This window comes from Schistocerca americana, chromosome X, assembly GCF_021461395.2.
Source record: "Schistocerca americana isolate TAMUIC-IGC-003095 chromosome X, iqSchAmer2.1, whole genome shotgun sequence".
Taxonomy (NCBI): domain Eukaryota; kingdom Metazoa; phylum Arthropoda; class Insecta; order Orthoptera; family Acrididae; genus Schistocerca; species Schistocerca americana.
In genome coordinates, this window is record NC_060130.1 from 375,848,801 (window position 1) to 375,876,429 (window position 27,629).

At 42.6% G+C, this 27,629-nt stretch overlaps 1 protein-coding gene across 1 annotated transcript in view; it reads right to left on the bottom strand.

The window, feature by feature from the left end:
• Positions 1-2,215: 2,215 nt before the first annotated feature.
• Positions 2,216-27,629, bottom strand: part of LOC124556039 (leucine-rich repeat neuronal protein 1-like) — a 154,076-nt gene continuing 128,662 nt past the window's right edge. The window contains exons 3-4 of the mRNA XM_047130074.1: positions 7,238-7,816; positions 2,216-2,593 (exon numbers count right to left, since the gene is read on the bottom strand). Coding sequence (XP_046986030.1) covers positions 2,216-2,593; positions 7,238-7,816 — 957 coding nt within the window. The remainder of the gene's footprint in view (positions 2,594-7,237; positions 7,817-27,629) is intronic.

Genomic DNA, 27,629 nt, shown 5'->3' on the forward strand with positions numbered 1-27,629 from the left:
TTATCAACTTTCAGTCGACGGTCGTTCAAAAATCGTTTTAGGAGAGGGGGAATACTTCAGTATAAGGTTCACCGTTTTCAAAGAGGTTGCTCATAGGCATGACGAATTTCGATAGCGTCACCATTGTCTACAGCAATATTCCTGCGTCGGTTCTTTAGAATCATTTGCAAATTTTTTAATGTCAGCTATTGCGAAATATAAGTACGTAATGCATGTAATTCATTACAATGCATAGTCTCGGAAGTCAGGAAGAATGAAAGTTATTTCCAAGGGATTGGTAGTGCAGCGTGTCCACCTGGTAGTGTATGCATTCGGGAATTCTGCATTTATAACGAAATCAAGAATTATAATCGAAATGTTGAGACCATTATAAAAATTAGACGTGAATGTTTCATCTTAATTTCTTTATAACGGGTTAGGGAACACGTTTTCTTCTCACAGAAAACTAACGTAACAAAAGCTAGTAGTAAAATTAATGACCTTTTTTCTACTCCAGCGAAGTATAGTAGGAACTGCTAACGGAGAAGTCGAAAAGCGTTCTTCGAAGATTGGTATTCCATAGCGACAAGGCAATTAAAAATAATTTACTTGCTTCATAGCTAGATGTTGCTTTCTATGACGAAAATTTTGAACCGCGAGAAATAAAGTTATTGCACTTAACTCGACCAAAATCAACAACCTGTCCAGTAAATCTGATGAGAAACCTGTATCCCATCGCAAACAGAAGTAGCACGGTATAATTTTCCATCTTTTAATTTTGCTATACGAATAAAGAATAATGAAAATTATATCTTAAATTTTTTCGAAGGTGTACGTTTACATTTTAAGGGTATGTTGATATTTTTCACAAAGGCGACGTGTTCGGTCATCTAGAGGCTAGTGTGTACAGCTTATGCATTACTTCGGTTTACAAGCGGCTTCTGGAACAGATATTAAGCGGAGTGACGGTGGAATATTTGCAGAAAAGGGAAGTGTCAGAATACTTATTTTTAAGTACTATCAGTCAGAACTGAAGAATACATTAACTTAAAAGTTCTGGTTCACATAGACATACGATTAAGTTTGAGATCTAAACATCAGGGACTGGTCAGAGCATTGGGCAATTTTTGTTCTCCATTTTTTAACTGTGTCTGTAATAGTTAAAATTCCTTTAATTCCGAGAACTATGAAGAAGACATACGTCCAACCGTGCAAATTTCACACATCTATACTGCCCTGAAATAAAGCCACAATTCAAGTTCATTGGATGTTACACTTCCCGGGAAGGGATACTTTTCGAATGTGTTCTAGACAAAAATATAGTTTATATTTATATATATATATACAGAGATAGATCTGCAAAATATAAGTATATAACGCAGCCTCTTACACACAAGAATTTATTATTTGGTCGGTTTAGCTTAAAGCAGAGAGAAAACAATTTTTAAAAGGTTGTAACATTCATGGACAACGCTACGGCAGTCGCATATTGACGATAAACAACAAATTTTGTACCGAAAATAAGGAACATATTTCAACATAGAAACTCAGATACACTACATTCTCAAAATGACTGGGTAAAGTTTTATTTATTTTGGACTAGGTAGATCGTGTTGTTACACAAAACCCTTGGCTCTTATAGCGCCTATATCTCTGTTACTTTGGCTCGTTGATTAGTCCTGGTAGTAAGCACTCATTCCGCCATATGTTAGCGATGAAAATGTCACAAGTAAGTGATATACAGGGAAAACTTTCTGTGCGTAAATATGGTACTTTGTCGCGGTTGGAATTGAATATTTTTGTGCTATAGGAAATAAATCCCAACGTTTATGTATTTTTTAGTTTCCTGTTTCATTTCCTACACTCGGTAGACAGTGTAAACGCCAATAATGAGTCGTGGTTCGGTCAAGGAAAAGACCCCCTAAAAGATAGGAAAAGATTTTCTGTGGACCTGTAGTGAGTGAGAAATTGACATTTTCCATATTTTTCCGTTACCTGTTAATCTCGAAGTAAACTCTCAGTACTGTGGCCCACAGCTATGTGGATAACATTCGTTAATTGTCATAGTAAGTTTGAAAAATATCTTTCTATTTGTAAGTGAATTTCGTAGTCTGTTTAGGTGTTGCTTTGTGGAGACATTCTGTCGACACTTAGGGAAGAGGGAAAAGACACATAGGAATACATTAATTCACATGCTGTGTAGGGGTAAACACATAAAGCGAGGGAGAGCGGTGTGTTACGGGTAGTTTGTTATGAAGGAGCTTTCGGTGCTGGGGGGTGAGGCCATGGAGCACTCGACCGGCATGTCGATGAAGGAGACACTGGCAAGGTTGGTGGGTGGCGGGCAACGCAGCTGTGAGCGCTGGCGGTAGATGCGTAGCAGGCAGGCGCTGGCGCAAGTCGCAGCCAAGGCGCCGGCCATCACGCTCAGGGAGATGGCCGTTGAGTAGTTGCGATTGATGCCCAGTGTGCGCATGAAGCCGTCCTCGCGAGTCGTCAGCTCTGTGCTGCCAATCTCGAACACGTAGCCGTCGCGCTCGATGCACAGCGAGAAGTGGTAGTGAGTGCCCGGCTTCAACCCGTGCACAGTGTAGGAGTGGATGCGCACGCCCACCTGTCGACAACACACATTGTCAATCATCAGAATTTTTACACGCGTTTATTCATTTTCTGCAAGACAGACTAGGTTCTCATATCGAACTCAGTGATGTGTTGGACATTTGGACTGCACTCGGCCTACTAGCGACCCAACAGCTACAATCCTGTCATTCAGAAAACTCCTAACAGCATCCAGACAACTGCTCGTCATCTAGAACTGACGTTATGAGGGCAAGAGGAATGGGGAGAATTAACAGGTTTCAAGGTCTTGCATGAAAAAATCTGTGTGGGAAAATTATAACCGTGGCTGTCACATTTCTAAACCACCATATTTGTGACTAAGGAAAGGTCTTCTCATTTTTAAGACTCAATAAGATACCAAGATGACGTATTTGATAATGTGTTACGTTGGTGCATAAGCTTGTAGCGTTATTGTTTTACATGTTGGTAGTCCGGTTGCTATGGGTTCTTTCATCGATTTTCATTTTTTATTTGTAATTCACTCTTGATATTTATGTTTACATATTGTCATTACGTCGTTTAAAGATAGTGTGTGGATCTGTGGATGCTAGAAAATGGAGTGCCAGGTGCAGAAGTCAGAACATTGTCGACGTATTCTTCTCTTTGAGCTCAATAGGGGGGGGGGGGGGGGGGTGACAGCACCGTAGGCACCCAGAAACATTTGCTTCGCGTATGGGTACAATGCCATTGAACAAAACACGATAAGTAAATGATTTTTTCGCTTTAAGGAGGATTGTTTTGACAGTAGTGACTCTCCACATTCAGGAAGACCTTCGGTGTTTGATGAAAATCGTGCTCATACAGCCATCTCAACAGTAGAATGTCAGTTATGACGATTAAAACGTGGGGACAACACCACACCCACTCCCCGAGCGAAGAAAAACTCCGACCCTACCGGGAATCGAACCCGGGCCCCTTCAGATAGCAATCCGCCGCACTGACCTAGGCAAACGTTTGCAATACGTTGGGGCATATAAGAGTATGTTCGTATACGTGAACAGTTTCATACCGTATTACGTCTTAATGGGACGGAAGCAGGAGATTGGAACTGAGAAACGTGCAGTAATTATAGTTTTGCGTCGGGAAGGCTATTCTAGTAGGACAATAGCAACAAAAGTTGGCTTAGCCCCATCTACAGTGTTGTGTCCATTGCAGGGAATCAAGCAAACTGGCGCTTATGCAAGTGTTTCGCGATCTGGAAAACCTTCAGTCACACCATACAGGGAAGATCAGTTCATATGCGTACAAAGCAAGCGTCAGAGGACTCTTACTAAAATTCGCGAGGAAGTAAATAGCGTATGAGTAACTCCAGTCTCTGTCTTAATTGTGCAACGCCGTCTTCGAGAACAAGGTTTAATGGGCTGTATATCGGCCAAAAATATTTATTAGGCAAACAAAATAAGGTGTAAATATTTCAATGTGTGCAGTAACATAAAAACTGCAGCGTGCAGCAGTGATCCAAAGTGTTGTTCACGAAGCACAAAAAGTGCCAATATTTTCCTGTTCAATTAACGGAGTCTGGCTGAAAAGTAGGCTACCAACTGCCTCATGCTACCTTCCTCAGCACCTTTAAAAATTTCCCCAAAATTTTGGCATATGAGCATATTCGCACTTTTTTATGCTGAGAGAGAAGACAGTGACAGTGGCAAAGAGACGATAAAGTAATAAATACTGTAGGACTGTAGACAGTGGTTGTGTTATAGAAACAGCGAAGAAGACAATGGAAGTGTGAGAGAAAGAGAGGGTTGCAGTGGCAGTGGAAACTAGTTGACAGTGACAGAACAACGCCAGGAAAAGATTAAAGAAGACAGTACCAAGGGGGAGGGGGAAGGAATAAAGAGAAAGTGGAAGTGAGTGAGAGCCAGTTAGAATAAGAGACATAATATATGGCGATGATAACAAGGAAGAGAAAGAACGTGATAATGACAAGAGACAACAGCAATGGGAAGGAACGAATGAGATAGCAGCAGTAAGAGAGATGGAGAGGGAGACAGTAGTAGTAGGAGAGAACGAAATAGACTGTGGCTGTGACACAGTAGACAGTGACAGAGAGAGAGAGACAAAGATATAGTGACAGTATGTGGGGCTGGGTGAGGGAGTGAGGAAGGGCAACTAGGACTGGTTGGGTATGAGCGTCGCGTAGCAGTGAACTAGGGGGTGTGAGTGAGTTACAGTCAATGCAGCTTGTGGGTGTTTCGGGTGAGTTGCATATTGAAAAAAGCGCGGATATGTTCGCATGCCAAACTCTTCGGGAAAATTTTTAAAGGTGCTGAGGAAGGAAGAATGAGGCAGCTGGTAACCCACTTTCTAGTCAGAATCTTTTAAATAAACAGGAAAATATTCTCATTTCTTGTTCTCCGATAGGAGCATTCTTCCACTGGTGTGAAATTTACAGGAGCTTCTTCTTGTATATGACCATTGTTCAGTAAAACTCGAAGATTGGTAGGGTACGCAGAGCGTAGTAGCTACAACGTTTTACTCTTAACCTGGAGGACTATGATTCAAAGCCCTTGGACTTCCACTGTCAGGTAGCAAGATGAATTCGGCAAATGAATTCTATTTCTGGGTTTGTATACCACGCCACAAACTTTCAGACGACGGTCAAACCCGTTCCATACATTTGCGAGAATGTGTGGAGTTACTCTATTGATTCCTGTTGCTATACTGCTTCACAGCTGACCCAAATAGTTTGGAAGATGAGGCACACAGATAGTCTTCCATAAATTTCCACAAAAAGAAAACTGCTAACTGTGAGATCAAGCGACTTAGGAGGCCAGTGATCCAAATACGCCCCTTACGCTTAGGAGAATCATAGCTGTACTCTCAAAGTGACAATTTTAATTGCACAGGATGTGTCGGAAAGGAGTACGCAAAACGATCTTTTGTTACTATGTTAACACCATCTTCACGCACAGTGCATTATGAACGAGTGAGCGAGCCATCTGTACCAAGGAGATCACTACCGGTAACCACGTGATACGGCAGGTGGTGCGAAGGTAAAAGTTTAGTGTACATGCGTAAGTATAAATTTACCCCAAATTTTTATCTTCATTCATGCAGTAGATACAAAAACGAGCCAGAACACAGCTACCACAGTCCACCACGAAAGAGAATCCCTTCTGGTGGGACTATGGGCGCGTGCCGGCCTGAGTGGCCGTGCGGTTCTAGGCGCTACAGTCTGGAGCCGCGAGACCGCTACGTTCGCAGGTTCGAATCCTGCCTCGGGCATGGATGTGTGCGATGTCCTTAGGTTTGTTAGGTTTAAGCAGTTCTAAATTCTAGGGGACTGATGACCTCAGAAGTTGAGTCCCATAGTGCTCAGAGCCATTTGAACCATTTGATTATGGGCGCGTGACGTGATAAGGGAAGTTTATAAGCAGAGCAGAGGCGAAACGACGATACGGGCCGAAAATGTGGGAAACTACTTACAGTAGTGACTTCGACAGAGTGCTGGTTCTTAGAGCTCGACGTCTGGAAACGAGCATCCCAGATACGGCGAAGCTGGTAGGCTCGGCTGTTCACGTGCTACGGTCGTGAGCATCTATGGGAAGTGGTTGAAGTATGGCGAAACCACGAGTAGGCTACAAGGTGTTGAACGTTCTCGTCTCACCACAGAACGTGGAGAATGGGGGTTTGTCTGCTCTGTAAAGTAGGATAGGCGGCGGCCATCTGTGGCAGATCTGAAGACAGAGTGCAGTCACAAATGCTTTGGAGCACAACGTACAGTGCACATTGTTGTACGTGAGGCTCTGCAGCAGTTTGCCCGAAAATGTTCTCAATTATGATCGCAGCGGGCAGGTGATAATGGCAACGGGACTGTGGATCAGTGTAAATGAGACACCTGGTCGGATGAATCACACCAATGGGGGAAATTATGCTATGGGGGCAATCATCTTCGCTTCCATGGGACCGGTGCCAGTTATCGCAGGTACCATGATAGCGGTGGACTATGTGAACGTTATTGCTTGATTTCTCATTCGTTGGCGATGGCATCTTCCAGCAGGATAACTATCTTTGTCACAAGTTCACAATGGTGCTACAGTTGTTTTAAGAGTATGGTAGTGAACTCTCATTGATGTCATGGCCACTAAGTTGGCCTGATCTGAACCCGAAGGACATCTCAGAAGCATGTGGTGCCAGCTCCGCTCACGCAAACCACTGGCCCTTAATGCACATGAGCTGTGCTAAGGTTACTGGGCCCGCATCTGGTGGTCGTGCGGTAGCGTTCTCGCTTCCCACGCCCGGGTTCCCGGGTTCGATTCCCGGCGGGGTCAGGGATTTTCTCTGCCTCGTGATGGCTGGGTGTTGTGTGCTGTCCTTAGGTTAGTTAGGTTTAGGTAGTTCTCAGTTCTAGGGGACTGATGACCATAGCTGTTAAGTCCCATAGTGCTCAGAGCCATTTGAACCATTTAAGGTTACTGGTGCGACATACATATAGAAATATGCCAAGGTCTTATCGAACTCACCCCACACAAAACGCTGCTGTTTTGCATTTAAAAGGTGGACCAAAACGCTGTTAAAGATGTAATCACAATATTTTGGCTCATCTTTGTATTGTCTTCTGAAATTTGATGAAACTTTTTGAAACAGTTTTTAGAATCTAAAATGGATGACTGGATTAAAAATTGTGTGTGTGTACCTGGAAGCGGATAACTTGGTTGTTGTAGCGCAGAAGGTAGTGTCCAGTGCCGCCGCCAGTCATGTTCCAGGAGAGCGTGACGAAGTTGGAGGTGACGGCGATCGGGTAGAGGCGTACCAGGACATCACTGACGGCGAGGTGCATTGGTCGGCGTGTGGAGCCAGCTGCGTTCTCCGCGATGCAATAGTAGGTGCCGGAGTCGTCAATGTGCAGGTAGCGCATGTTGAGCGTGGAGTCCTCGTCGACACATGCGCGGCCGCCGCGCACGCACTCGCGCACGCGCAGCAGCGGGCGGCCCACGGGCAGCTTGGAGCCGAGGCGCCACGAAATCTTAGCGGGCGGAGACGCCACGGCACGGCAGCGCAGCGTCAGGTTGTGCGACAGCTGTTTCAGTATCGTAGACGGGAACGTAGGCATTATGACTGGCGGGCACTCCTCGGCCGCCTCCGGCATCGCCTGCTCCGTGCCGTTCTCCTCGCGACACAGCACCGGCTCCGGGCTCACCGTGTGCAGCCAAGCCATGCCGCAGTGGCACACTAAGTTGTTGCCCGCCACGTGGATCTCGGTCAGGTTCGGCAGCTGAAACACAGTACACCAAGGTGAAGATGCCATCGTTCAGTCTGGAAACTGTATTTCACAATTCTAAACACTGGACTGTGAGCTACTAGAGAGGTCTTAATTGTTGAAAAACGAGTAGACAGATGGAAATGGAAAATGTTACTGCCCGAACACCTTGATCCAATCTAGGTTAAAAACAACAGTGGAGACAGCAATAACATTTGTTTATTCATTACCGAATTCGGCTTGTGGTAAAGCCAGCCTCAGATTTTTTTAGCCCCTTATGGCTGGTGCTGGCGACTGCTCGATTTTTCACGTGATACCACGATCGTAAACTGTGCAGTGTAGAGTGTACGACCGTGGTATCACCAGAAAAGCAGAGGACGTGACGGCACCAGCCACAGCCCCCCCCCCCCCCCTCCCCACCTTCAGCCCTCCAAAGATCTGAGGATGGCCTTAACATAAGCCGAACCGGCCGTAAACAAATGTTATTGCGATCTCGACTGATGTTTCTAAGCAAAGTATAACACCAGATCATTCTGCTCCACAGACAATGTTGTCTAAACTTATGAACTCTACCGAGTAATGCTAAATTGATACTGCGTTATTTGCGTTACTGTGGGATAAAAGCATTCCTTCAGCTGAAGAACTGTGTTTGTAGGTGATAGCTGTTGGATGTGTCTGATATTACTGTAATCTTTGAGGTGGGGATCACAAACAGCATGCCGAGAGGACGTTTTATCGTCACCTTTAGGACGTCGAGAAAGGTCGAATTGCTGTTGTGAGGGACATGGGGCATGAGAGTATCATAGCGGCAGATCATAGAGTCAGTTTTGTGCCGTGCACTGACGGCAGGGTGAGTGTGGCGGACTCATAACAGCAGCGGGGAATGAAGAAATGTCACGGGTCCTTCTGGAACGACTACGCAACAAGGAGATCATAGGATATTTTGACTGGCTCTGAACAACAGAAGCCGACCGGTGTGGCCGAGCTGTTCTAGGCCCTTCAGTCTGGAACCGCGCGACCGCTACGGTCGCAGATTCGAATCGTGCCTCGGGCATGGATGTGTGTGATGTCCTTAGGTTAGTTAGGTTTAAGTAGTTCTAAGTTATAGGGGACTGATGACCTAGGATTTTAAGTCCCATAGAGCTCAGAGCCATTTGAACCATTTGAATAACAGAAGAATGAGAATAGCTGAAAGCCGGGCAGTGGTTACAGTCAGTCACCACGAGTTGTAGGATCAGATTACTCGAAGCTGGGTTGAGATCTCGAGCTGTCATGTGCCGTTTACCGCTAACACCATACCACAGAGAATAGAGACTTCGATGTTGCAGAAACAGAATTTGGATATTCAGTGATATTCTGTGGTTTTCAGTGATGAGTCTCGCTTCTGCTTGTGACGGTCAGATTGACACCAACGTCATCTCGGATGATCTGGTGAAAGATTACAGGGAGCAGCGATCCTCTAGACCCATATACCTCATGATGTGACGAGCTATTTGATGTGAAAGCAGGACTGATTTTCTAATTGTTGATTGGAATCTGCATGCTCGTCATGATGTAGTACGAATGGTGAACCCTGTTGTCATACCTTCCATTACCTGGTTGTGACGTATTAGAACTTAATGTAACGAGACTCCACACTGCAGTTCACACTAAAATCGCCTTGAGAAGTAAATATGTCCTTGACTGGCCTGCCTAGTTCCCTGACATGTCATCCATAGAATATATCTGGAATGCAATGAAAATTGTACAAATTCCTTACCAGCTCCTTAAGTGGCATAGCATATTTTTCGGGCATAACAAAAATTTCCTCAAGATGACATACGGAGGCTGTTCGATTCCATGCCACAGTGGACACCAAAGTCTATTCGTGAACGTGGCTTCGCAGTTCGCGCTGATGTTGATAATGGACAGTAGTTCCGAATCAAATGAGAGTTTTATCATTTAATACATGTTGTATGAAGCAGATGTTCACAAAGTTTGATAAACATAGGGCTAATTTTTCGCTGTGTAACACTGTCCATTTCCACCACTGTAATATGAGGACTGGAAAGATTGTTTTGAGACACAGGCTTTACATTCTATCAGATAACACAGAAGCATTAACGTATGACTTTTCTAGTCTATCAAAAACTGGTAAACTCTAGAGTCTAGACAGTAATAGATAAGAGAAGATATACAGATGCCTAACAGCATTACTTCAACTCCTGTATCATAGTGCATTTATATTATTACATTTGGATCGTCGCCAATCGAAAGAACAGACAATAGTGACACTAGGTTTCTAACTATCCCCCACACTTTTCACTATTTTCAGGGAGTGGACGGACTATACAACGAGCAGATTTTATTTCTTCTCTGACACTTCGTAAATAGTATTTCATATCTCAGAGACATGGTTATTGGCAACTAACTGAAATGCAATTACAAAATGACGTCTGATCTGACACGTTTATGGACTGGTAATACCTAGAAATATACCGAAAGTAATGTCTTTTCGAAGTTGAGAGCTGTGATGCTCCAGAACAGTGCTCGAAGATCAAATTCTCCTCTAAGTGTTGTATTTGCAGCGTTGGCGGGAATCAGTACTATCGGAGGCAGGGGAAGGCTCCCATCACTACATACTCGTACTCTACGGGACGTTGCTCGGACAGTGTGGTACGTAATGTATTGATATTAACCGAGAATTAACTAGAGGCATTCTCTTTCTCGACGCCAGGTACGGTGGCTCTTATCATGAAAAACACCTCTTAACGCTGTCATAGACGCAAGAGCGGTATGTGCTCTTGCATCATCCCGCATAACCGTAGGACTCTTCGTTAGCTATTCCCTAACAAAAGTTACATTATTTTCAACAGCCCAGTCACAAGGAAATGTTTGGTTGAAGATGATCGGTCCAGTAAATCACGTTACATTAACTGCACACCACACTCCTTTGTTCATATCATGCAGATGCTACTAATGTAACCGATGAACATTTACAGAACTCCAAACTCGATTGATCTGTGAGTACACAAATGCAGTGATGATTCATCAGGAAAAAGAACATTTGAACATCAACTTGTAAACGATAAACATACTGAAACAGCCAGCTGAAGTGCTAACATTGAGCAAAAGTATCTGAACTAGATAGTCAAAGCTTCAGATTTTTAGGTTTCAGTTTGAGTTTGTGCACAGCTCTGTGCGAAAATGTTGCTGAAACAACTGTTTGAGGAGCTAAATGATGCAACGCATTTGTAGAATTCTTTTCAAGACCGTTCCTAACTCGTCTACTTCATCGACTAAACTCGATACGCCATTTGACAGTCTGTCCCAGCAACGGGCCGGAGGTTAACGGCTGCCGGAGTCTCCCACGGGTACTGGATCCCGAGCAGCGCGACGACACAGCGCTTACCTTGACATGAAACACCATGTACTTAGAACAGGAGAAGCGAGTGGTTACAATACAGTCACACCAAGATGTCGTGTAAACACGTTCACGATCATAAGGTTATTGTGACATAGGCGGTCCTGCTACGCCAGCACATTTGTCGTCATAGAGACTACTATTTTGTGGTCCTGTATCAACCCTGTGCACTGCTTCATTAGCGAAACATTTTCTGCTTAAGACAGCGAACGTCGCCCTAGCCAGCAAGACAACGTTAAAAAGTAACAGATGTGACGTACTTACTAAGTTCATTAAATGGGATCCTGGACTGTTTGGTTTTGGTGTAGCTTTCAGACGTCTACTTCTTTGAAACATTGTCCCATAAATATAACTTTGCTGAGATTAATTTTAACGATATAGAGAACCAGTTGAGATTGCATGGAAAGTGGCAAATTGGCAAAAGTATGTGTTTGCACGCAATGTATATTTATCTGAGTGCAGCCAAAATGTTGTTTGAGGTGATCTATTGTACAGTCCCTCTGGAGTTCCAGAAGACAATTGCGCAAAAACTATAAGGCGTACAGAAAAGTAATACGCCCAGGACACCTTGTTGTTGCATCGAATTAGTTAGCTCTTGCTGGTAGCCAACCCAGTAAACATATTTCCACGGCATGCTGCTATCCTTATGACAAATACACGTCACACGCCCGTATCGACTTTTTTCACATCACATACGGTGTCCATATTAAGCACCTGTAATCTGAGTTTGAACTTGGGGAGATGCCCATTCCAGTGATATGCGTCTTTTGCTGTATGTCCCAAAGTTTTTACACAGTCGTCTGCTGAAATCTCGGAGGTACATGTGAATAAAAACTTAACAGGTCTCGGAAGGCCCAACGGTACCGAACGGCCGCCGTGTCCTCCTCAGCCGACAAGCGTCCCTGGATGCGGATATGAAGAGCATGTGGCTAGCACACCGCTCTCCCAGCCGTTGTCAGTTTTCGTGACCGAAGGCACTACTTGTCAGTCAAATATCTCCTCAGTTTGCGTCACAAGGGCTGAGTGACCCTCGCTTGCCAACAGCGCTCGGCAGACCCGAACGGTGAACCGTCCAAGTGCTAGCCAAGCCTGACGGCTCTTAACTTCGGTGGCCTGACGGGAACCGATGTAATCACTGTGGCAAGGCCGTCGGAGTAGTTATGAATAAGTCTGTATACTTCTGTACTGCCAAATGGCAGTTCAATTGCACTCAGGTTGCAAGAGCCGACAACTGGAGTGTAAACATGTCATTCTGACAATTTCCGTATAATTTTCAATTATCCCTCTGCATCTTTCTTGTTAATCTCAGCAGTATAATATTTAGGAGACAACACTTCAAAGATGTGAGCGTCAGAAATCTAATTAGTACACCGATTTAACTCAAAGCTGTTGCAGATAACAGCACCATATCGAAAACATTACCCTACACTCGATTTTTCAGTCCGTAATTGACGATCAGCTATTGCTACAGAAAAGGTGCTGTTGTAAAATCACGCACCGCTGTGCTAAAATAATGCAATTCGCCTACTAAACTCGGTATTGTCGTTAACTCTTCGCCTCCGGATCCCGGTGAAATTGCTTTCTTTCTTTTGCAAGGACCCACAACCCGCTTCTAAATATGGCGAGGTTAGCGCAATTCTCGAATTTTATCAAACATGTAGTCTTCTTAGCCTACAAATTCTGCATAATGCCTGGCTGTCTGCAGCTCATGGTCTTATGACTAGCGTAGCTGCCTCTAGATCACGGCGTTGGGGATTTTCTCTGCCCGGGGACTGGGTGTTTGTGTTGTCCTCATCATTTCATCATCATCATCATTTGTGACAGTAGCTAGATTGGACTGTGTAAAAATTGGACTGTGTACAAACTGGGACTTTGTAAGGGCGCTGATGACCCCTCAGTTGAGCGCCCCACAAACCAAACATAATCATCATCATCATCATCAATTCCTGGCTTCTTTATCGTCTGCATATTTTCTCATTGGTTCAGCAATCATACAAATTAAGAAAAGTACATTAATTACTTTTTTTAAAGAAGGGACGTCCCAATATTGTTACACAGGTACACTTACGAAAATAGAAGTTTCGAAAAAAATGATTCAAATCGCTCTAAGCACTGTGGGATTTAACATCTGAGGTCATCAGTCCCCTAGACTTAGAACTACTTAAACCTAACTAACCTGCGGTCATCACACACATCCATGACCGAGGCAGGATTCGAACCTGCGACCGCAAAAGCAACACGGTTTCGGACTGAAGTGCCTAGAACCGTTCGGTCACAACGGCCGGCTAGAAGTTTCGAGAGTGCAATCTGCTTCCTTCATAGATGTTCTAAGAAACATAACATTTTGTGAAAAACCAAGACATCAGAAGATCATTAAATGTTATGGCGGCTACAATTTGTCCGTTTGAAGGCGTTACTGCAGCATATACGCAACGTAGAGCGACTCCGATGCCTGTGTATAAGCACTAACGTGTAGGAAACTGATCAGTGTGGCATACGTGTCTTTCCAACGTGCGTGCCGTAAATACAAAAACTTGAACTATGGCGACATTATTATCAAATGCGTACAAACATCACCAACGTGCTGTTACCCTTTTCTTGGATGTCGAATGATAAACTCCGGTAGACATCTATCGGAAAATAAAGAACGTGTATGAGGTAGCACATTTGTCCGAACCCACCACTGTGGAAAGGTGCACCTAAGGGTGCTGCTGCATCATGACAACACACGTCACCAAATCCTAAATGTCGTGAAGCATGCATGTCAGTTTCGTCAACTCGAGTGGGAGACTGTCGAGCACCAATTCTGTATTCCTGATCTCTCCTCATGCGATTATCACGCCTACGGTCCCTTAAAAATGCCCCTGAAGGGTCGGTGATTCCTGTCGGACGAGGATGTGCAACAGGCAATTACGGACTCCTTCAACCAACAGGACATAACGCTTTACCAAACGGGTATCTTCAATCTGCTGCGTCGGTGGGATGATTTTCTCAATGCTCAACGCGATTTTGCCTGATAGGCGTACCGTTTCTGGACTGGACGGCCTTCGAACGGAAACTTTTTGATTGCCCCTTATATATACAGTGTAGCATGTAAAGTTAACGCAGAAACTGTTAAAATGATTAAGGAATCCATACACCAATTAGTCGATACTCCGAGAAAGTTTGGATATAGATCTACCGGTAGGGAGACCCGAAGTAGATATGTACCATAACAGGCTACTGAAGGTAGCGACGGTGAGCTGTAGCCTGCATCGAGACTCTGAAAGAGAAAGGATACGCAGGAAAGAAAAGAAAAAAAAGCAAGAGGTGTATGAAAAACCTCAGTTTGACGGAAAGCTAGTCACACTATAGTTAAATGTCTTACAGTTACACTGGATAAACAAACTCATCAATTGTTTAAGACCGTGAGGCTGAAGCACATCATCGTATGGAGTTGAAGTGTGAGCCCAATGTAAAAAAGTTGGGTGTTTCAAGAAACCCACTGGACCACGAAATAATAGCAAGTACAATCCTAACATGATTTAGTGAAGCTGAAAGCATTTGGAATGTGCTGCTGCAGAATGGGGATAAAAATTAGTCAGATAGATGAAATATATAATTAAAACGGTTTAAAAAATATAGGTGTGAAAAATATTTGTGGAAAGCCTTCACGAAAGAAAGGACGTAGTAGACGGACATTTGCTAAGGTGTTCCGGAATATTTGTATATGAAAGGAATTGTAGAGGGAAAACACTAAGAGTTGATGAATAAAATAATACAATAAACAGAATATCAGTTGTGTTTGGTATAGTTTATGTACAGCTATGAATGGCTTAGCCCAAGATGCGGAGAGATGAGGGATAGTCGAAACATGCAGGATTTACTAAATGAATAAGAAATTTTCTTTTGCCTCGGGGATACAGGTTGCCGTACCGTAGGTGCAAGCACAATGGAGGACAATCTGTTGAGAGACCAGACAAATTGGTGGTTCGTGAAGAGGGGCAGCAGCCGTTTCAGTAGTTGCAGGGGCAACAGTCTGGATGATTTGCTGATCTGGCTTTGTAACATGAACCAAAACGGCCTTGCTGTGCTGGTACTCCGAACGGCTGAAAACAAGGTGAAGCTATAGCCGTAATTTTTCTCGAGGGCATACAGCTTTACTGTGTGGTTAATGATGATGGCGTCCTCTTGGGTAAAATATTCCACAGGTAAAATAGTTCCCCATGCGGATCTCCAGGCGGGAACTACTCGGGACGCCGTCATCAGGAGAAAGAAAACTGGCAGTCTACGGATCGGAGCATGGAATGACAGATCCCTTAATCGGACTGGTGTGTTAGAAAATTTAAAAAGGGAAATGGATAGGTTAAAGTTAGATATAGTGGGAATTAGTGAAGTTCGGTGCTGGAGGAACAAGACTTCTGGTCAGGTGAATACAGAGCTATAAATAAGTTTAATAATGAATAAAAAAAAAAAATAGGAGCGCGGATAAACTACTACGAACAGCATAGTGAAAGCATTATTGTAGCCAAGATAGAAACGAATCCCATGTCTACCACAGTAGTACAAGTTCATATGCCAACTAGTTCCGCAGACGATGAAGAGATTGAAGAAATGTACGACGCGATAAAAGAAATTATTCACATAGTTAAGGGAGACGAAAATTTAATAGTAATGGGGGACTGGATTTCGGTAGCAGGAAAAGGAAGAGAATGAAAAGTAGTAGGTGAATGTGGAATGAGGGTAAGGAATGGAAGAGGAAGCCACCTGGAAGAATTTTGCACAGAGCATAATTTAATCAAAGCTAACACTTGATTTAAGAATCATGAAAGGAGGTTGTACACGTGGAAGAGGCTTGGAGATACTGGAAGATTTCAGATAGATTATATAGTGCTAATACAGAAATTTAGGAGCCAGGTTTTAAATTGTAAGACATTTCTGGGGTAAGATGTGAACTCTAACCACAATTTATTGGTTATTAACCGTAGAGTAAAACTGAAGAAAATGCAAAAAGGTGGTAATTTAAGGAGATGGGGCCTGGATATACTGCAAAAACCAGAGGTTGTACAGAGTTTCAGAGAGGGCATTAGGAAACGATTGACAAATACAGGGGAAAGAAATACAGTAGAAGATGAGTGGGTAGCTTTGAGAGATGAAATAGCGACGGCAGTAGAGGATCGATCAGGTAAAAGGACGAGGGCTAGTAGAAATCCTTGGGTAACAGAAGAGATATTGAATTTAATTGATGAAAGGAGAAACTATAGAGATGCAGTAAATGAAGCAAGCGAAAGAGAATACAAACGTCTCAAAAATGAGATCGACAGGAAGTGGAAACTGGGTAAGCAGGGATGACTAGAGGACAAATGCAAGGATTTAGAGGCAAATATCACTAGAGGTAAGACAGATACTGCCTATAGGAAAGTTAAAGAGAACTTTGGAGTAAAGCGAACCACTTGTGTGAATATTAACAGCTCAGATGGAAAACCAGTTCTAAGCAAAGAAGGGGAAACAGAAAGGTGGGAGGAGTATATAGAGGGTCTATGCAATGGCGATATAATTTCGGGCAATATTATGGAAATGGAAAATGACGTAGATGTAGAGGAAATGGGAGATATGATACTGCGTGAAAAATTTGACAGAGTGCTGAAAGATCGAAGTCGAAACTAGGCCCTGGGAGTTGACAACATTCCAGTAGTAGCACTGATGATAGCCTTGGAAGAGCCATCCACGACAAAACTCTACCATGTGGTGATCAAGATGCATGAGATAGGCGAAATACCATCAGACTTGAAGAAGAATATAATAATTCCAAACCCAAAAAAGCAGGTGTTGACAGGTGTGAAAATTACCGAAAAATCTGATTAGTCGCGGCTGCAAAATACTAACACGAATTGTTTACAGACGAATGGAAAAACTGGTAGAAGCCGACCTCGGGGAAAATCAGTTCCAGTTCCGTAGAAATGTTGGAATACAGGAGGAAATACTGACTCTACGACTTATCTTAGAAGATAGATTAAGGAAAGGCAAAAACGTCTCTAGCATTTGTAGACTTAGATAAATCTTTTGACGATATTGACTGGAATAATCTCTTTCAAATTCTGAAGATGGCAGGGGTAAAATACAGGGAACGAAAGGCTATTTACAATTTGTACAGATCGCAGTTATAAGAGTCGAAGGGCATGAAAGGGAAGCAGTGATTGAGAAGGGAGTGAGACAGGGCTGTAGCCTATCCATGATGTTATTGAGTCTGTATATTGAGGACTCAGTAAAGGAAGAAAAAGAAAAATATGGACTAGGAATTAAAATCCATGGACAAGAAATAAAAACTGAGATTTGCCGATGACATTTTCATTCTGTCAGAGATAGCAAAGGACCTGGAAGAGCAGCCGAACGGAATGGACATTGTCTTGAAAGGAGGATATAAGATGACCATCAACAAAAGCAAAACGAGGATAATGGAATGTAGTCGAATTAAATCAAATGATACTGACGGAATTAGATTAGGAAATGAGATCTTAAAGTAGTAGATGAGTTTTGCTACTTGGGGAGAAAAATAACTGATGATGGACGAGGTAGAGAGTATATAAGATGTAGACTGGCTATGGCAAGGAAAGCGTTTTTGAAGAAGAGACATTTGTTAACATCAGGCGCAGATTCAATGGAGTGTAGTCATGTATGGAAGTGAAACATAGATGATAAATAGTTTAGACAAGAAGGGAATAGAAGCTTTCGAAATGTGGTGCTACATAAGAATGCTGAAGATTAGATGGGTAGATCACCTAACTAGTGAGGACGTGTTGAACAGAAATGGGGAGAAGATGAGTTTATGGCACAACTTGACTAGAAGAAGGGATCGGTTGGTAGGACATGTTCTGAGGCATCAAGGGATCACTAAAATTGCATTGGAGGAAAGCGTGGAGGGTAATATCGTAGAGGGAGACCAGGAAATGAATATACTAAGCAGATTCAGAAGGATGTAGGTTGCAGTAGTTACTTGGACACGAAGAAGTTTGTACAGGATAGAGTAGCGTGGAGAGCTAACTCAAACCTGTCTCTGGATTGAAGACCACAATAAGAACATATAAGACAGTTAATTATTCAGCGAAACTTAAACATGGAACCCTGCGAAATTATGTTCTGGAGAAATGTTCAGCCAATATACCACTAGACAGCACATTCTCGACGCCACGTATAACTATCGTTGTACATACTCACTCGATCCGAAAATTAAATAAATTTCGAGTGGCCGGACATGAACGATCATTACTACTACTACTACTACTACTTCTAGTACTACTACCACTGCTTCCATGTAGTGCCCCCGCACCAAACAGTCACTGTAACTGTCGAAAGTGTCATTGGCAACGATTTGGGGTTCCCTGATATCGGTGTTTCCATTCGGGTGCGTAGCGCGCGGGGGGACGCGACGCAGACGGAAGGTCGATGGAGGGTTCAATAAACCAGCCCCCGCACCGCTCGCTTTCTCCTCTTCTCCGTTAACACCGGACCTTTTTGCTCCCTTTATGTGTCCAACCGTCGCCTCGCGAGAAGGAACAATGCTGTGCGTGGCTCAAAAACCTCCTGCGCACTGCGGCCTCGCCCTTGAAGCAGCACCACTGCTACCGGCAGAATTAATGAAGGAAATGACTCCCTGCGCTTGCTGGGGGCTCCACTCCTTGCTTTTCTCTGAGACGCGTATACACCCGTGCAGGCACGGAGTTTAGACCCGCTTTGCACTGACTACGGCGAACTGTAAGAACTGTTGACAGACTGCGGAATATGAGAAGACATTAAGAGGAGGTATTAGCAGAACAATTGCCCCGAAAATTGCATTCGTGGTGGAAGGACTGTGTCGCAAACAACTTTTTCTCTCGCATTTGTACTTCTGTTTCATTGCAACCTCTGTGCAGATACAAAAAGAACAAATTTAATGTACTGTTCCTCAACAATACATTAAATTTGTTCTTTAGTATGTTTAGTATGTTGTTTATTTATAACATAAACAACAATGACAATGAATTTATTGTCCCATAAAATGTAAACTAAATTTAAGTATTGAATAATTTTCTTCATAATTCAGACGAAGCACTACATAAAAATCTTTTGAAACTCTCCAACACCCAATGGTTGTTTTTTGTTTCTTGTATGTAACTACTGAAAAGGAGTAAATATAATTTATCAAGAATGTAAAAGCATACGTAAACTGTAAAGGTTAAAGAAATTTCCTAGAAAAATGAACATCAGAAACATACTATGAGATACTAAAAATTTTGCTTGAAAATATAGTGTAATTACGATTAGATGCTATTCTTCTAAGTAACATTTCTGTTATTTTCGCGACTTACTCTGATTATATTTTCCGTTTAAGACGCACTACAATCTGCTCAAACAACTACTAAGTATTAATGCCAGCGAATCTGTACGAATAGTTGCAGAGAACCCTGTACTAAACTGAGTAAGTATCTTAAATGTGCTGTATGCACGGATGCTTATTTCGTGGCTTTAACTCTTTCTATTCACTTCAGACATATTTTAGGTCGAATTAACAGTTGACTGGGGTGTAATTAACTGAAGTTAGGATAAGTAGAAATGGTGTTCGTATATAAGTGCTTTTAAGTCCAATTGATTTTGTTATGATAGATGTAACTCATTAAAATAAATTGAAACGAGAAGGAAATCTGCTCAATAAGAAGAGAATTCAGACTTGGCTATTTGATCCAGACATGCTAATTTGAGTGGGTGAATCCATACTTATTACAACTGATTTGAAATGTTCATTACCTTTTCTTGTCCCTGACCACTGTATGAAACAGTTTATTTAGGTGCTTGTTTTTTTATTACTGTTATTATTTTTAGCATTGTTAATATTTCACTATTTTATTTTAGTTTTGTTATTTCGTAATTAAACGTTTTATTACTCTGTTACTTTTCATTTGAAAAATGCGATTCTAGGCGCTCAGTCCGGAACCGCGTGACTGCTACGGTCGCAGGTTCGAATCCTGCCTCGGGCATGGATGTGTGTGATGTCCTTAGGTTAGTTAGGTTTAAGTAGTTCTAAGTTCTAGGGGACTGATGACCACAGATGTTAAGTCCCATAGTGCTCAGAGCTATTTGAACCATTTGAAAAATTTTGGTTATGGTACTACATGTACTACGATGTTCTATCGTGAGGTCGAACGGAATGAAAATATAGAAATAAAAAAGTAAAATAATGTTTTAGAGGAAGTTCAAAGGAGTGTATGAGTTTTTAAATTCTTCTACTTGCTTCTCACACCAGCCACTTTCATCTTGGAGGAACTTTGTTTAAATCGCGTCTGTATCACTGGATGCATTTGTTTAAATAAAATGTCAAAATAATCTTCAGCGATAATTCATCCTTAAAGGTCACAATGGATACTACAAAATTATATTATACTGTAGACCAAACTGCTGTTCGAGCTTTTACGTACTCATAAATCTGGCTTGTTGTTGAACAAAACAATTGACAGATGACTCATCAGGCAATATTAGACTTCTGCCCTCACCGTTGCTCCATGCTACATTGTTTCTACGCGTCACCTTGTGGTAAATCGGTGTTTGGCGAGATCATATCCCTGGAACTTGTACACAGTGACATTACTGATGTTGCACGCATGCGGGTCGTGTCGAACTTACAGTAAAAGGATATTTGAGATGAGTAGAAGCTTTAGAAAATAATGTTAATTCAGCTGATATTTAAAATTGGTCTGCACTATAAACCACACAAAGTTTGCGGCAGGCCACCAAACACGCTCCATGTAGCTCGAGGTTTTGGCCGCCACGTGTCTCATCTGAGATATTTTCAAGTGTACGAACGGCCCATGATTGCAGAGGTTCGTGAGATCGAGATCATTTGTAGAAGCACCTTGTTCCTAGGTTCTCTGTTTCCAGGTTTCGTAAAGTGGAAGTCTCAGAAATGCCCTAAACCCTATCGTCACTATGAAGTGAAGTCGTCATACTGCTCTCTGCCAAACGTAGAACCCTTGGGTCAGACAGCACCACCATCCAAACTGCACTGCCCCAGGTTGTAGCGCCCGTGTGTTACTTCAGATACATGTTGTTTAGATGTCATTCCTAATACAGCTGACTGGACGTTTTCATGCATTTAGTCAATAACTAATTCTATAACTATAAGTGTAAGTATATTTCCATCACAGTTCCAAGTGTCATTTACCTTGTGTTCAATAAACTGTGTTACAATGAAACCACTACAACACTGGCGACGATGTTTTAGAAAACTGCAAGAAGTGGCTGCATCCACAGCGTTGCGATAATCGTTATCAGACAAAGTTAATCGGAAGAATCTTCAGCACCGTTATACATTTCCCAGCACTCACAGTTTGTTCGAGTTTTTCCTATTCCTAAGCCTCGTAGATGGCGCTGAAGTATGAAGCCATCTACAAGAACATCATCTTGCCCGTCCAGTTCAAGCTAGCAGGTGGGCAACATCCCTACAAGTGATTCGCTGACCGAATGGTTCTCATATTACGCATATTATGCGAGGATTTCATGGCAATTAATGCTCAGTGTATCACTGGCTCATACCCATTTACATCTACGTAATATTTATTCTCTCAGATCAAAGGGCAAAAATGTTCTATGAAAATAGATTTGTCAGACACGCAACAACAAACGCCGCTAGATGCTGAGTCACAACGCTTTCTTATAATTAATGCACCTTTTGGCCTGTTCCTTTATCAGCGGCTTTCTTTTGGCGTGCCCACTACTCCTTGCTTCTCTGAACCCTAATTAAAGAAACTTATACAGATAATCCCAGCCTGTATCGACTATTTAGACAACATTATAGTAATAATTCTTTCTAGAAGAATGGAAAAACTGGTAGAAGACGACCTCGGAAATAGAAGATATGTTAAATAAACGCAAACATACGTTTACAGCGACTGTAGACTTACACAGGCTTTTGACAATGTTGACTGAAATACTCTCTTTGAAATTCTGAAGGTAGCTGGGGTAGAATACAGGGAGTGAAATGCTACTGACAACTTGTACAGAAACCAGACTGCAGTTATAAGAGTCTTGGAGCATTAAAGGGAAGTAGTGACTCAAAAGGGAGTGAGACAGGGTTGTAGCATATCGCAGATGTTATTCAATCTTTTCACTGAGCAAGCAGTAACGGAAACAAAAGAAAAATTTGGAGAGAAAATTAAAGTTCATGAAGAACAAATAAAAAGTTTGAGGTTTGCCGATAACACTGTAAATCTGCAAGAGACAGCAAAGGACTTGGAAGGGGCAGTTGAATGGAATGGACAGTGTCTTGAAAGGAGGATATAAGATGAACATCAACAAAAACAAATCAAAGATAATGGAATGTACTCGAATTAAATAAGATGATGCTGAGAGAATTAGATTAGGAAACGAGACAATTAGATGAGTTTTGCTATTTGGGCAGAAAATTAACCGTTGACGGCCGAAGTAGAAGGGATATAAAATGTAGAAAATATATTTGTTAAGGTTGAATACAGATGTATGTGTTAAGAGGTCTTTTAGGGAGTGTTTGTATGGAGTGTAGCCATGTATGGAAGTAAAACATGGACGATAAACAGTTCAGACAAGAAGAGAATAGAAGTTTTTGGAATGTTGTGCTACAGAAGAATGCTGATGGTTAAATGGATAGATCACATAACTAATGAAGAGTTGTAGAATTGATTTGGCGATAAAATAAATTTGTGGCACAACGTGACTAGAAGAACGAATTGATTGATCGGACACATCCTGACACATCGTGGGATCTCCAGTTTAGTACTGGAGAGAAGTATGGGGGGTTTCAATCGTAGAGGGAAACCAGAAGATGAATACACTAAGAATATTCAGAAGGATGTAAAATGCATTACCAATTCGGAGATGAAGAGGCTTGCACAGGAAAGAGCAGCACGGAGAGTTTCATTAGACAAGTCTTCGAACTGAAGACCACACCACAACAACAACTCAGTAAGGGATGCCTATACCCAATAACAATTGGTACACGTAGAAATATTGTTTGATACGCTTTGTAAGAAGGGTTACACTACAGTTTACGTAAGTGTCTACTTTTTCAACAAAAAGTGGACTATTTAAGTTTTATCATAATTAAATAAGGCACCTTATTTACGGAATTTCACGTCAAAGTCATAGGAAAAAAAACAGCTTCAGCATCCTTAAGAGAATTCCTGTAATTTATGAGAAAAGTCAGTTATTATTCCCTTTCATATAGAAGACTCTACACATCTGAATTACATTAAACGCGTTGTGACGCAAAGACGTCAATTTGGAGTGATCCGCTGTTTGTAAACGGGTCTTCCATACGCTCAAACGAACGTTGACTGTTGCTCCCAAACGCTAAAACGAATACTGAATGCAACTACTTGCCTTCTCTGTACAGTCCTGGCAAGAACCTTGTAGTAACAACTGTCGATTCATTTAACGGCAAGATGGAACAATGCATACGTCAGTGTGTAAACCTATAGCACTAAACCCTGCGCAGCGTAATTACACGTTGATAAAGAGGCATTAACTCTGATTTGTGCGGTACAGAAATTCCAGTCCTGTAATTATCCATAACCAGTCATTCCACCCGAGATCATACAAGTTCGCATATTTTCTTTCTATCTTACATAAACTAAACAACTCACCACTTAGAAAAGAAAATATTGAGAAAGAATTAGATCTTCTCCGGAATGTAGCTATAAACAATGGTTCTCCTAAAGAGTTAGTAGACACAATATTCAAACAGAAAACCAACCAAACACATGCAAGTCCCATAGACGAAATAACTTTAACTACAGACAAAAACGAACCACAAAAAATGTTCTTGTCTGGCCACATCTTATTTAAGACAAGATTACTCGATGTTTCAAGGATACGAAACTATACACCAGTTACAGAACCGCTAACAATCTAAACCGATTGTTGAGACACATACCACGTAAATCAGAGCTGTTTTTGTCATCAGGAATCTACAAAATTAACTGTGAAGAGTGCCCATATATTATATTGGACAAACAGGAAGAAAACTTAATACACGATTTAAAGAACTCACGACAATAAGCGAAAATAACGCATCCACATTTGCTGCTCGCTTAAAAGACACCAACCACAAGATACCTAATATAGATGGATCACTTCAAATATTACATAAGCTACAGAAAGGAAAAGTCGTGGATGTAATGGAAGAAATTGAAATCTACATACATCTAAAGGATCAGTCAGACAAGGTTTTAAATGAGCAAAAAGACCGGTGAAGTAGGAAATTCCTAGACAACTTTGTACCAGGTCTAAGGCGAATGGTTACAGAAGCATAGAATGTAAAATTATCGCTACACTCCTTAATAAATATGACTGTAATGCGAGACATCAGGTAACCATAAAGCAACTTCTACTAGACTCTCGTGGTTCTCATTAGTATCTCATTAGAATACTGCGATAAATGTGATATATAAGATATTTGCAACAACTATTCAAAAATGACGTTCTCCTGCAATAACAGAACAAATATTTACAAGTTATTATAAAAAAATTACATACAGTCATATTTACTGAGAACAAAAGCATATGCAGGTCAAGTAGCAAAATTCTGTAAAATAATTAATCATCCTAGTGTTAAGTACGTTATATATAAGAGCTTTGCAATAACTGCTCGAAAGTAACGTGATCCTAAAATAGCGTGATCACCTCGAAGTAATTTATGTGCATGACATGATGTCATAGGAACAACGACGTATATGACATAACCTGTTACCAAAAAAAGCATCCGTAAAGTAAGTTATATTGCGCCTAGTATATCTACAGATATGACTTGTTCCCGCATCAAAATCACAAGTGTCACTAATGCATCCAATGTATGAAACTTCCGTTTTAGATACTTGAAAATGGTCTAAGGCCGAAATTGTACAATCGTACAGGAAAAAGAGAAAATGGCAGCTGAAGGCTTCAAGAAATCATTCAAAAATATCCATCGTTTTATTTCAATGAATAAATGTATAACTGCTATTAATTTCAAAATTGTTAAGGCTTTCGTGGCCACTTGTTGACAAACTGCGTATTGGCTTCTGTCTCGGGTTCTTCGGCCAACGTTCATCTAATGATTTTTCTCACGTTTCGCCAGCACGAGTGGCTGGCATTGTCAAAGCTTCACCCTCCACTGCCGGTGGTGAACTGGAGCCGAGCTCGCGAGCGCAGACTATATGTACCTGGCGCGCCAACGTCCGAGGGCTTCTCCGCGGTCATTTCCGGTGCGGTTCTCCTCTTGCTACCTGCGACGGTCGTTCGCTGCAGTACGGGAAGCCAGGATCCGTTTACCTTAAGGCTTTCCTCTTTCTTGTTCAAACTGTTCGCGTGTTTTTGTATTTCTACAGCTTCTCTGAACAAGCGCGTGTGATAGTGCTTCTCTACAGCCAGAACTTCCGTGTCGGCTAATTTTATTACGTGGTCGGTCTCATTCAGTGCGTGCTCTGCCACGGCCGATTTCTCCACCTGCCCCAACCTGCAATGCCGCTTATGCTCTTTGATCCTGGTGTTAATGGATCGTCCAGTCATTCCGACTGGGACAAGATCGACAGCATCACTCACAGGAGCATGCAGAACGAACTCGAGCGCTGAACCGAGTGACAGAAGAAAAAGTTTGAAAGATGTCGGAAGCAGACCGACAAGGCGATTCCCGACATGTCACACACAGTGGTCAATCTCACTGAACGACAATTGACCGAAGAGGAAGTGTCTGTTCTTCAAAAAGGAGGGAATTTCGCTATCATCCTGAGAACTATATCTATGGAGGACATAGGACACCGAAGCAGCCATTCGGACCCTTCCTTGTGAATGGGCAGAGGAAATACGCACTGAAACAGCCAGGATACTGCACCGAGCAAAACCACCAGCTTGCAACCTGCAGAAAGAAGAGGTACAAGCCATTAAGAATCTCAACGCCGACAGCAGTATATTGGTACTGCCTGCCGATAAGGGGAATGCGACCGTCGTAATGAAGACCGAAGATTATGAGCAAAAGATCCGAGACCTATTAGATCCGACGACGTACCGAAAACTAAGCTTAGATCCGACGCAGCGTGTCACACGGAATACGAATCGATTAATCAAAGCGTCTTCTCTGCCGGCGGATATACAGAGAAACCTGCGCAACACAGAAGCCCTACCACCTCGGCTGTATGGATTACCCAAGATCCATAAGAACAACGTTCCACTGAGACCGATCGTTAGCGCTCCTGGATCACCGACATATAAACTGGCTAAACACTTGGCCTCTCTGCTCCAGTCAAACGTGGGGAGGACCGACACATACATTAAGGACTCAGGACATTTCATTGAGAAGCTGAAGAAACTGAAACTTGCACCAAACGACATCCTGGTCAGCTTTGATGTTGTTTCGTTATTTACGAAAGTGCCACTCAGTGACGCTCTGGAGCACATCGGTTCCATTTTCCCGCAAGACATCAGAAAGCTCTACCACGCATGTCTCACCACGAGCTATTTCACGTGGAATGGCGAGTTCTACGAACAGCTGGAAGGCGTCGCCATGGGTAGTCCTCTCAGTCCAGTGGTGGCCAACTTCTTCATGGAACAATTCGAAGCACACGCACTGGACTCGGCGACTTGCAAACCTAAGGTGTGGTACAGGTACGTCGATGATACTTTCGTTGTGTGGAGCCATGGTGAAGAACGGCTCGGTGACTTCCTAAGACACTTGAACAGCCTCCATGCCAACATAAGATTTACCATGGAAGTAGAAAAGGACAACAAACTGCCATTTCTAGATGTGCTGGTCACAAGGGACGGCGAAAACCTGGGACACAGCGTGTATCGACAACCGACACACACGGACCGATACCTGCACAAAATGTCAAACCACCATCCGAGCCAGAAAAGAGGCATGATTAGTACGCTCGTAACGAGAGCAGGACGAATATGTGAGCAGCAACACCTCAAACAAGAAAATGTAACACCTGGAAACGGTCCTGCGGAGTAATGGTGTCTCCACAAATTATATTAGAAGTGTAACAGAACCAAACACTCGGCGAAGTAAGGAACCAGGAAATGAAATGTCGGGTACGGCCTTTTTGCCATACGTTCCCAGAGTGACGGACAGAATCGCCCGTATATTGCGCAAACATGGCGTAAAGACGATTTCCAAACCGACAAGGAAGATCAAAGAGTGTCTTAGATCGGCGAAGCAGAAAAGAGACCCACTTACAATGTCGGGAATATACCGTATACCATGCACATGCGGAAAAGTTTATGTCGGGATGACTGGACGATCCATTAACACCAGGATCAAAGAGCATAAGCGGCATTGCAGGTTGGGGCAGGTGGAGAAATCGGCCGTGGCAGAGCACGCACTGAATGAGACCGACCACGTAATAAAATTAGCCGACACGGAAGTTCTGGCTGTAGAGAAGCACTATCACACGCGCTTGTTCAGAG